We start from the raw sequence: 12433 nt of genomic DNA, 5'->3' as shown, positions 1-12433 counted from the left end.
TTAATTCATATCAGTTGCCTAGACTCATTAAAGATTTATTTTAAAAGTAATTCCTCATTCAGAATTCTGGAACTAGTTTTTTCAACATAGGATACCTATCCAGATTGCTTCTAGTCTTTTTAACACAGGATACATATCAAAGTAGCTTAGTTTTTACTGTATTTCAGTGGTGTCAATTAGTAAATCAAGGGAGATCAAACAAATACATACTTTTATTCCAAAGTTTTCCTCATTCTTGAAGTGTTGGTAGTGGCTAGAATCACATGAAATAGAATCTCAGGTTTATGGCTAGAAAAGACCTAGAAGGTTATTTAATCCTAATTTTTCTGTTTTACTGATGGGGAAACTGAGGCAAGTCATTTGCCCAGGGCCATATATGTGGGTAGGTTTTATGAGTCCAAATCCAGTCCTCTTTCAGCTACACTAGGAGCATTACTATTGGGGGTGGCATTGTGGGGTGGTCAGTTTTAATTCTTGTCCCAGTTTTTAAGTTAATGGAGATAGAGTGACCTGTGCACCCTTTCTTATATTTCTCATTGTCTCTTCTTGTTCTCCAAGAGGAAGCATGGTCACAGTTAGGAGCTTGTGCTTAGAGGTTGTGGTAGATGGAACTATTACAAATTCTTTTATTTTCTTTTTAAATTGCAAATTCTAGCCTCAGATTTTCTCCCCTAACTTGCACATGTACACCAAGTCCTCAGTGGTCAGGTACCAGATGTGTTTTGCATTTATACCATTCTAAATTATTTGTAACAAAACAAAACCAAACCATTAACAAAAGTATTGGCGGACAGCTGGAAAAAAAAGTGTCCAGAATAATTGTGGTGGTGTTTTTTTCAGGGAGGATAGATTTGAGGTGCTGTCTGTATGTTTTCAGTTAAAAATGGTGAATGGTTTGAATTAACTTGTTTGTTTCTTTCAGTGACTTCAGATTTACATTTGAGCTCAGAACCATTTTTTTTTTCATTCCAGAAAGGAATAAACTTCAGTTCTATCCTGCCAAACCAGGAGCTGGTTGAAACAATGAAAACTATGCTAGACAGTCTTGGAAAGCTGGCCAAAGAGGTAAGTTGCTTCGATGAGCCCTGGGAAGCAGAACTACCCATTACCCTTTTGAAATCCGAGTTTGGTTTGGCCAGCCAGCATTCATTTCATCCAGGCAAAGGAATCTGTAAGCACTAGGTGGCCCTATCATTATTGTTATCTTTTTTTACTTCAGATGCCTGGTTTTCATGGAGAATTTTTCTTCTGGTGTGCTGAATTTGGCTGTCTCCTTAACCTGCACTCTGTTCATATTTCTTCATTAATGGTAGAAAATCTCCTTAAAACAAAATATCAGTTTCCTGGCCTGGGGGAATAATGTGTGGCCCTCAAAATCCAGACCTTTTTCCATCTGGATATTTGGCTGCTCAAGTCACCCTGTTAATATGATGTCTTTATTTTATGTGGTATCTTCTCATCAGAGCCAAGGTATTTTTAACATGTCTTAACATGACGGAGCCTCAGACAAATCCGTGACTTGGAGTTGTACAGACTGGGAGGTATATCTTCCCATCCATCCTCTGCCTCTAGGCAGTACTGCACCTGAGTATATCCTTATGCGTAAAACTCAGAAGAGGGCGGGCGCCATGAGGTCCCAGTGCATCAAAGAGAGAAGCCTGTGGTTCTACCAACACATCCCTAAGTAATTTCATATTAGGTGGGCTCTCCTTTCTTTTGGTATGGATCACAGCCCCTCCATAACTTCTCATCCTGTGCCAACATTCTTGTTTATGTCTTCCCATAAACATTCCATGTAGTGGAGGGTATTTAATCTTTTTTTTTTTTTAAATTTGGTATGTTTCACAGATGTCTTTGGCAGTCCAGTTAAGCCTATGGACCTCTTCTTAGAAGTGATTTTAAGTGCATAAGATAAAATGGGAATAAAAAAGGAAAACTAAATTATATTAAATTGTAGTGATCAAAAGTTAAACAACAAAAAAAACCCCACTCTTAAGTTTATGGACCCTACGTTAAAAAACCCCAATATGGAGTATCTCCCCAGCTGGTACTGACAGCCTTCCTCTGGTTTTTGTATTATTTAATAGGAGTCTGCATCTATTTATGTTTTTCCTCATCCTCACAAAATGACAGTCATACACCTTTATGATATATACAAGGTATCTCAAAAATCTTAATGCAGTTTTAAGTTAGTAAAACCCTAAACTACACTAAGACTTTTGGGACATCTTGTATCATGTCTAAGTCCTATAAGCTGGGGCAGCCAGGTGATGCAGTGGATAGAACCCTGGAGTCAGGAGGACTTAAGTTCAATGTGACCTCAGACATTTACTAGGTATGTGACCCTGGGCAAGTCACTTAACCCAGATCGCCTCAAAAAAATCTCATAAGCCCATGACAATAACAGTTTTCATTTCCACCATAACTTCACCTTTTTCTTTCTGTATAGTTAGGTGGGTAAAGACCATGGGTTTCTATTTTCCCCTTATTGGCCTTAATAATGTTTTTTTTTTCTCCTATTGCTTTCAGAGATCTAATATGGTTTAGTGAATAGAGATCTAGACCTGGGTAACAATTCTACCCCAGATACTGAGTAGCTAGGTGGTTTGGGGCTATCTGAACCTCAGTCTTGTCATCTGTAAAACAGGGATAGTAATAGCCCCTACATTATAGGGTTGTTACTGACGCCTCAATGAAATGAAGTAACGTATGTAAACCGCTTTGTAAACTTTAAAGTACTAAACAAATGTTCAGCCATTGTTCTTAATTTGTTTTACTTTTTTAACTTACATAGGCTTTTAAACATGTTTTGTTAAGCCAAGCCCAACAAAACCTTCTCTGCCATTAAATGGTTTAGTAATGTGATTACCTTTGAAGCAGAATTGTTCTTTTGTGCAGAATTGAAGACAGCAGATTTTTTTTTTTGAAGTGCCTATGTACAAGATACCATGTATAGAGAAACAAGTCCCTGCCCTCAGAAACTTACAGTTTATGGAGGTAGGGATATATGTAAAACATAACATCATTCATTAACTTTATATCAGTAAGGGACCTGACAGGTTATTCAAGCCCCTCATTTTCCGGGCAAGGAAACTGAGGCCCATAGAGTTTAAGTAACTTGCCCAGGCTGGAATTTAGATTGAGGTGCTGTGCTTACAAATCCAACATAACTTCTTCCCAAGAGACCATCCTGCCAGTCCTAATCTTCTTGGAAGAAAATTTTGGTTTGAAGAGGTAACAAAAGATATCTCACCTGCCATAATTCTGTCAGGCAAGTCATTGTAGATATGAACTCTGGTAACCTTACAACGGATGAATAAGTTGGGATCCTCTGAGGTTACCAGATTTTCTGCTTCCAGAAGGTAGATGGGGAAACACTTTGAACCCTGCAACTCCAGGTTTTCATAAGCCATTGATGCTGTTGACTCTAAGGCCATGGTACCATTATTATTTGCTGTGGAGTGGGCACTTAACCTTTTTTCATTCTTTTTTAAACTTTAACTGACACAAAAGCTGTAACTGTTAGAGAAGAAACTGTATCATAAATTTGCCTCAGGGTCTGGTTACAGCTGTTTCCTGTTACATCACCCAGGCCTGCCTTTTGTCTGGGGTTAAAAAAAAAATTGAAAGCATGTGATGTTCGCCTTGCTGATGTGGCGGAAACTCCTAAACTGAGCCCCACACACATTTTCTTGGCAGCTGCTTCCTTGTACCTTGCAAGCTGCTGCCCCATTCCAGTGCAAACAAGGGCTTTGGGCTTTTCATGGCAGTGTAATCACAGTGCCCCAGGCCGCTTGACCAGTTACTTAGTTATTGTCTGATTTTCTCTTTTCCTTGGGACAAATGGGAAAGAAAAGAGTCAGTTGGCTTATTTATCTTACCAGCCGCTGGAAAGAAGGCTGCTTTGTTTTTGTAGGGTTTTTCGTTTGTTTTGTACAATGCTACAAAGCCCTTTATGGTTCTTCTTAAATTGCTTAAAACATCTTTTCCAATTTTGAAGTGCCTCTGTGTGTGTGTGTGTGTGTGTGTGTGTGTGTGTGTGTGTGTTACTTGTGGCATGCAAAAATTCCTCCATCTTTGGTACAGAGACAGCTGGTGGTATGGTGGATAGAGTTCGGGTCTTAGAATACTGGAAGACCTGAATTCCAATATGGCCCCAGACATGTGCTAGCTATGACACCTGGGCAAGTCACCAAACATCTATTTGCCTGTTTCCAGAAGCACTGTAAAATGGAGATAAAAATAGCACCTTCCCCTTAGAGGTTTTGTGAGGATCAGATGAGATAATATTTGTAAAAGTACCCAGCATGGTCCCTGGTATCTATACAGCAGCCACTATATCAATGCTTAATCCTTTCCTTATCCTGCCCTTTGACAAGTCTGTGATGTCATTGGTCTGGAAGCCCTTGGACATAATTTTTCACAGAGGACTTTCTTGTATTTTTTCAGAGTGTCTGCGTGTTATGTCTCCTTTTTCTTCATGGCTGGCCCCCTGCCTCTCCTAGTCATACATGGCCATGTTATACTCTGCATTTAACACACCAGACATTTCAGTGCCTTGGTTCCCTAGTCTTGAGCCCTATCTACCCAAGTACCTAGACAGTGTGGATTTCTGGTGAAATTGGGATGTTGGTATTAAAGCCAAGATTTCCCTCACATCTTCGTCTGAGTGAGCTATTTGTTAAAAACTGTCTACTCTAAAACTTTCCAAGACTCCCTTAATTTGTTAGGCTTTCTGATCTGTATCAGATACTATTTTCTCCCTAAATATAATAGGAGAAAAACTAATGTTTTTAAAGTGAAAAAAACCAACCAAATAACCCCCCCCCCCCCCCCCCCACAAACTTGTGTCTTTTCTTTTGATGCTGTTAACTAGGTGTCAGTTGAGCCTGTTTTTTTGAGTAATTACTAAGTAGTGGTGGTGGGGTCATGCTTTGTTCACTGAGCAGCATGTCTGAGATAGAGAGTTGAGTATAGCTGGAGAACAGAATAAACCCACTTTGCTCACATAGGGAAGTAAAGTAATGAGTTTGTATTCTCATGAGTGTGACACTATGTATCTGAGCTAATTGTACATATTGTTTCTTAAAACAATAGCCCTCCCATAATTTTACAGTTTAGAAACCTCTAGATATCTACAGTGCCTAGCACAGAGTTCTTTGAAGAAATACTTGACTGATTGAGCAAAGTGATGTCTATCTTTGAACTTAATCTGATTCTTAGAAAAGAGGCAGATATTCTATAACCAGGTCTAGACTGGGATCCTTTCCAGCTTATACTCTTCTGACATCATAGCTGTTAAGCAGCCAGGGAGACCTCCATGCCACAGTGAAGGACTGGAGAAGGACGTTAGCAGAGAGTCTTTGAAGTGTGAACCTCAAATGTCAATTACTCCAACTCCTCTGATATAGCAAAGAATATATCCAAATTTAGCCACAAAGGTTTAAACTAAACAGCAAGGTTTTAAAATATTATTTTGCTCCATTGAAATCTCTGTAGACAATAGTTTAACATAAAGTTGTCTAGCCCCTCATTTTGTCTCTTTACAGTTACTTGAATGAATGAGCTGGGATTGACTTTCTGTAGTCACAGAAACGGTGCCTCATGAGAATTACCTAATTATGGTAGTAAGACAAATGAAATAATCCCTGATGTCAAAGAACATGCATTCTAGCAGAGGAGACAAAATGTACAAGTACTGACATAAGTAAAACATCTTGAAGTATAGAGTCCCTGCCCCTGGGTGCTTCCTCCAGTTTGCACTCAGACTTATGCATTGGATCCCCAGAAGGAGGCTGCTTCTTCCAGTTCTAGGGATGAATAGCCCTGTGGAACTATTTTTATAACTGTAGCTTGAAGCCCCCAAAAGTGTGTTTCTCATGAACAATCAGGCTGTAGACATGATTAGGTCTTAGCAAAAGTATTTACTAAGATTGAAGTAGGAACTAGATCTGTGGTTTCTCTGGTATAGGTAATTCTTAGGTGAGAACATTCTTTTCCTCTAGTGGAGGTCAGCACCTTCTCTACAATTTATAATACAGAGCTGCCTAGAGCACTGAGAAATTAAGTTGGCCTGCCTTGGGTGACACAGCCAATATGTGTTAGAGGGAAGACTTGATGCCAAGTCTTACAGGTTCTGATGCATGCTGTCGTTTACTAATATGGCATAAGAGAAACAAATTCAGGGCCTAGAAGTCTTTTCTTTCCTCATGAGGTACTCTTAAATAGTCTCTTATCTTCTTCCGAAGGTCCTGTTCCTTGAAGCTTTCTCCTATGTCAGGTGACTATCTCTGTATAGGTGTCTGACTGCAGTGTATTTCTGCAATACCTTCAGTTGGTTAAGTAGCTCCCTTTCCAAGATAACATAGATAATGGGATGGAGGGGAGGGAAAAGAGTAAGTCTCTTCCCTACCTGAAAGGTCCCATTCACATGGTAGCACCAGGTGTGCAGTGTCTCTATTTCCCTCAAGTTGGGGCCAGGTTGTAGAAAACTTTAAATGTGAAACAAAGGAATTTACAGTAGTTCATCAAGGTAATAGGGAGCCATTGTAGTTTATTGAGTAGAGGAGTTGAGGGGAAGGGATTATCATTTTGGTGACTATGTGGAGAAATGGGGAGAGGGGAGACTTTAGGCAAGGAGACAAATTAGGAGGTTATTGCAGTAGTTCAGGTGAGATGTAATGAGGGCCTGAATCAGGGTAGTGGCTTTGTGAGTGGAGAAAAGTGGGGGGGCAGGTATTGCACTGAGGAGTTTTTTTTTTTTTAGCCATAGCAACTCTTAAAAACCATCTATTAAATGAGAGAGAAGGAATGAATGGAGGGAGTACCTGTAATGATGAAATACCAGATCCTTGAAATATTGGAAGAATTCTAATAGAAATAAGGAAATATGTCTCCTTTCATGAGATATCATTAGTTTAATATTTCAAAAGGTCTGTTACTTACTGGTTTGGGAACTCTCGCTGTTGATTGATATAGTTGGTAAGCTCTCTGTCCCTTAAAAGATAATTTTATAAGTTACTGTGTTAAAAAAAAATTTCATCACCCAAATGCCAAGCTGGTGATGAGCCTTTCCTCAGGTAAGATCAGTTAATCCTTGAACAACAAGTATAATCCTTTACAGGGCTTGCATTTTGTAGTTTGATGGTAAGTAAGGTAGATGTAAGAGCTTGTGCTGGCCTGACAGGGTATCTTCAAGAACTTAGGGCTTCCCCTTGTACTGATGTGAAATTGGAATTGGACCTCATTGGAGGGGAGTAGGTTGTAGGTTCAACAGAACAACTGTGTAATTGCTGTGTGCTAGGCAAGACCCCATATGGGACAGAGAGAGAGAGACCTGGTGATCTGACATTCTCCTCCTATCCTTGTCATAGTAGAGGTTTGTAGTTAAAAGCAATTCTTTCTTTCTGTCCTAGTTTTCTTTCTCAGTGGGAAGAAATTGGCAGCATCAGTGTAAAGAAATTGTGAGAAATGTGGCGATTTATTAATGATGGTGAAATGTTTGGAAATGCCAAGTGCTATATAAATATTTAATAATAATAATGGCATTTGGGCCAGTAATTCCATGTGGAGCCAAACTGCATTTGTATTATAAGATGATGACTAGAGTTGGGAACTAAATAGCTAAGTTAGGATATATCTAAGAATAGCATTAGCATAAATTAATATTCATTGAGTAGCTATAGTTTGCCTGGTGCTTAAAGTGATAGGTACTTCATAGAAGACTGGATCAAAGTGGTTTTATTCTCAAGGAAAACATGAACTTTGAGTCTTCATAGTCCTATGGAAGATAGATGATATCCTATAATGATTAAGAAATTATTTTAATTGCTCAGTATAATTTCTAATTTAGCTTTTCCCTCTCTTTCCTTGCTGAATTTCTACCTATCCTTTAATAGCCAACCTAAATGCTCTCTCTGCATGGAAAACCTTCCCTGATTCCTTTGATTGGTAACAAACTTCCTTGCCAGGTGTCACAATGTTTTATTACATCCTAATCCTCTCATCATTGTTGTGCCTTAACTGGAGGGCAGGCACCATGTTTTGTGTCAACTTTGTAGGTATCAACAATGTTTTGTGTACAGAGACTGATTAATAATGTTTGTTTTTATAATATAGCACGTAGTTGGTTATAGGCCTAAGGAGGAAGGGGGCCATACAATAAGGAAAACTTAACCCACATAATACGCATAGCATGAAAAGCAGTGTGGCTTAGTGGATAGAGAACCAACCTCAGAGTCACAAAGAGCTTGGATACTGTCACTGCTGGGCAAGTCACTTGACTTCTTAGTCAATGGTTAGGCAACTTTTTAAGATTAAAAATTACAGAACAGTTGCAGTTCTGCATCGGTAGAGGAAGTTTTCTATGTCAATGAGATCATAGATCTGGTCTTAAAAACATGCAGTCTTTGCTTTCCTTCACTGTCTTTTGCTCCCCTGGAGTTACGTACTGGTGTTTCATTGTAACTTGGAGGTAGCTTTATGTTTTCTAAGTCTATGCCAGTAACATACAGGCTCTGATGAGTCTGTCCTACTAATCTGTAAAGACTGGGAAGGAGCCTGGTGATAAGAGTGTGTCTGAGCACCCTCCTATTTAAGTTTGGCTCATCACTGCACTAACCCTAGGGCAAGGAATTGTTTTGGCCATAGCAACTTTCTAAGAGCTTTTGCTGTTCGTAGAAAAATGGTGATTTGTGTTATTGTGTCCTTCGTTCTCGAAGAGGACCCAAATGACATTGTGCCAGAGTCAAGTGTGTCCAGCTCTGGCTGATCAGACCAATACAAGCTCGGAATGTTCTGTCGCAGGTCAGGCATAAATAGTCCATGTGAACATTTGGGGTGGATTCTCTAAACCAGCCATTATTAGTAGTTCCAGCCAACCAGTGTATTTCTGGAGCATAGTTTTTGAAGTGAATTTTTGTGTGCCTCCACAGAGAAATGAGACTCCTTTCTTCTCTGACTTTTTTTTTCCCCTTTCACCTTTTTGTTGCCCTCCCAACCCATCCCATCCCTTCTCTTCTCCACGCCCATTTCAGTTATCCAGCATGAAGAGCTGGAGTGACATGAGACGAGAGGTGATGTTTCTGACCAACACGAATGGTAGCAGTTCCTCCACCCAGATCTATCAGGCCGTGTCTCGAATCGTCTGTGGTCACCCTGAAGGTGGAGGGCTGAAGATCAAATCCCTTAACTGGTATGAGGACAATAACTACAAAGCTCTGTTTGGAGGAAATAACACCGAAGAGGAGGTGGCGAACTTCTATGATAATTCTACAAGTAAGTACCTGGGACTCCAGCCAAGCCGTGTACTGTCGCTTCTTTCCTTCTTCTCCCGCCCTCCTTATGAAGAGGCTGCGTTGTCTCTTTTCTGAGGGAGGGGCAAAGGGGGATGGAGGGTGGTTGTTGTCCGTGGCCGACAATTCTATCAGAACTTGATCTCAAATACACTTTGACGGGCAGAGACTGAGTGTGTGTTCTCTGATATGACCAAGTGATTCACCATTCACTGACAAGGAAGTGTTAAATACTCTCACAGCTGCATATCCATTAGCAGCATCTTGGTGGTTTTCTATGGGTGTGCACCTTTTGTTTGGTGAAGCAGTGTGGAGCCGGTGTTAATTTTAGACAATGGTATACTTTTTTTCATTGACAACATATTGTAGCTGTTTCTTTCTCTGTTTCCCAACCACAAGTGTGTATTTCAACCATGTCAGAAAGCTTTTTGTGGTCTGATAGAATGTAAGGGTTTTTTTTTCCTAAAATGAAACACCAATGATTTGGACATCTGTAGGTTGCTTCACGGTGGTGAAATTTTTGTTTTATGGGAGGCTGATGAAATAGTACCCTTAACTCTACCTTAGTCCTTAGGCCACTTTAGATGTATTTCACTTCATATAAAAATATAAAGTTTAGTTAGGGTAATAAATAAGGTAGGGATCTTAAGCTGTGTATAAATGCAGTTTTTATAAATTGTGTTATTTAGTGTAGGGAAAAAAGTTCACTATTTAAATTGAAAAAAATTTATTTTGGTAAGTTGAAGAATTCCTTTGTACAATAAATATGTCCCCCATTAAGCCCTTGTAATTTGGATTCTTGTGTATTGAATATTGTTAGAAATCTTTACATGTGTGATGGGAAAAGAATTAGGGAGACCAATTTAGTGGTTCTCTTTTCAGAAACTGAGGTGTTGAGTTAGCTTAAGCATTACAGGTCAAATTGAACCCATAGATAGGCCTGTTCCATTGTGGATCTCAAAAGGGCAGTGTAAGTATAAAATTGTTTTGAACTTGTGAGCAGTTTAAAAAAAAAACTTAAACCTTCATATTTTTTCCCATATTTTAATAATTGTTTTTTTCTTTTCTTTATTTTTTGGGGGGGAGGGGGAACTTGGGGTTAAGTGACTTGCTCAAGGTCCCATGGATAATCAAATGTCTGAGGCCAGATTTGAACTTGGTTCACCCTGATTCCAGGGCTGGTGCCACCTAACTGCCCCTATTTTTCCATATTTTAAGTATGATACACCTGTGAATCTTTGTCATTTATAACAAGGCAAAAGTATTATTATTATTTTTTTTTGCAAATCTATGTTGACTGGGTCCTCATCTTCTTCTCTCATAGCTCCTTATTGCAATGATTTGATGAAGAATTTGGAATCTAGTCCTCTTTCCCGAATTATCTGGAAGGCTCTAAAGCCGCTGCTTGTGGGAAAGATCCTATATACTCCTGACACCCCAGCCACAAGAACAGTCATGTCCGAGGTAAGTGTTAGATAGAGGCTCATAACTATGATGATGAGGTCATGATTACCGTAAGTCAGGAAAAAAGAGTGTGTATCCTAGTATAAAGAACACTGCATTTGGAAGCAGAAAATTGGGTTCAAATTAGACATTTGCCATTTGTCACCTCTTCGAGGTCAAAGAAGTCACCTCAGTTTCCCCATCTGTACATTGATGGAACTGGGCTACATCCTCTCTGAGGGCCCCTCCAACTTTAAATCCTTTGCTTTCTCATCTGGAAATGTCCTAAGGGATGGAGTTTGACATACTTGATTTCAGAAGTAGTTCTGAACTTTTCTTTTCAGGGCAGTTGGGGTTAAGTGACTTGCCCAGGGTCACATGGCTAGTTTTTTTGTGTTAAGTGTCTGAGGCCGGATTTGAACTCAGGTCCTCCTGACTCCAGGGCTGGTGCTCTATTCACTTTGCCACTTAGCCCCCCCTAGTTCCTGAGCTTTTCACAGTAATGATGTTTGTGTCAATTTAGAAAGTCAGGTGATACTTAAACTGAATTCTAATGTAGGAATATACTTGAATTTGTGTATACTTTAAAAAAATCCATCAGATGTTTGCCTTATTTAAGAAGAATGACTTTGTGATGTCCTTTTTCTTGAAGTTAGTGTATTTCTTCTTCTACCTTATGACTTAGACCAAGCTAAAGGTTGTGTGTATGTGTATGTATATGATTCTGCTGCTAATGGACAATCCTGGTGTCATTCAGCCCATAGATCGTCTGGATGGAGTTCTGCCCCAGAGCTAGTTTGAACAAGCTATGTCTTGTTAAGATTTTACAGTGTACTGGAAAGAATGCTGAACTTGGAGTGAGGAGTTTTAGGCCTAGCTCTATACATACTAGCTGCGTGCCTGTTGGTAACTTGCTTCCTCCCTGAGTTTTGGTTTCCTTACCTGTAAAATGGATGAGCTGGGGAGAAACAGCATGATGTAATGGGTTAAGAGCTGGCCTCAGAGCCAGGATAGGCAGCTAGATGGTGCTGTTCTGCACAGAGCACCGGGCCTGGATTCAGGAAGACTCATCTTCCTGAGTTCAAATCTGGCCTCAGACACTTACTAGCTGTGTGACCTGGGCAAGTCACTTAAACCTCTTTGCCTTAATTTTCTCATCTGTAAAATGAGCTGGAGAAGGAAGTGGCGAATTACTGTAGTGTCTTTACCAAGAAAACCCCAAATAGGGTCACTGAGACCTGGACACAATTGACAGTGATTAAATCCTCATCCTCACCATCCTCATTGTTGTTTTTGTTGTAAGGGGTGTCCCAAAAGTCTTACCGGCTTTACGCTAGTATTGAGAGGCATCATGTTACAATGGAAAGCGTGCTGGTTTTAGAATTGTAGGACCTGGTTTAAATCCCGACTCTGCTGTTTCCTATTTGTATCACCTTTGGACAAAACATTTAATTTCTCTAGGACTCCTCTGTGCTCTCTTCTAGCTTCCAGCCTATGATCCATGATCATTTGATTGCCCTAAATTAATTTGGAATAACAACTCACTAAGTGGCGTTCAGTAAAGTGATCCCATATAGGGAATGGAGATAACACCATATACCTTCCTTCTCCATTTTTGTAAGAATCATTTCCTTAAAAGGCTTCTCTATTCTCTGAGAGCATTTCTGTAAAGATCACTGGGTCTTCCCTGAGGCTCC

At 39.8% G+C, this 12433-nt stretch overlaps 1 protein-coding gene across 1 annotated transcript in view; it reads left to right on the top strand.

Moving 5' to 3' along the window:
- The window catches only part of ABCA1 (ATP binding cassette subfamily A member 1), a 148539-nt gene that overhangs the window by 77947 nt on the left and 58159 nt on the right, over window positions 1-12433 (top strand). Inside the window, exons 8-10 of the mRNA XM_069106082.1 lie at window positions 973-1065; window positions 9036-9276; window positions 10618-10757. Of these exons, the coding sequence (XP_068962183.1) occupies window positions 973-1065; window positions 9036-9276; window positions 10618-10757 (474 nt within the window). The remainder of the gene's footprint in view (window positions 1-972; window positions 1066-9035; window positions 9277-10617; window positions 10758-12433) is intronic.

The sequence above is a fragment of the Petaurus breviceps genome, unplaced genomic scaffold, assembly GCF_028583685.1.
Source record: "Petaurus breviceps papuanus isolate PSGF00001 unplaced genomic scaffold, PetGlider_PUasm1.0 138, whole genome shotgun sequence".
NCBI classification, from domain to species: Eukaryota; Metazoa; Chordata; class Mammalia; order Diprotodontia; family Petauridae; genus Petaurus; species Petaurus breviceps.
The sequence above is the reverse complement of the archived record's forward strand: the minus strand, read 5'-3'. Positions and strand labels throughout refer to the sequence as shown.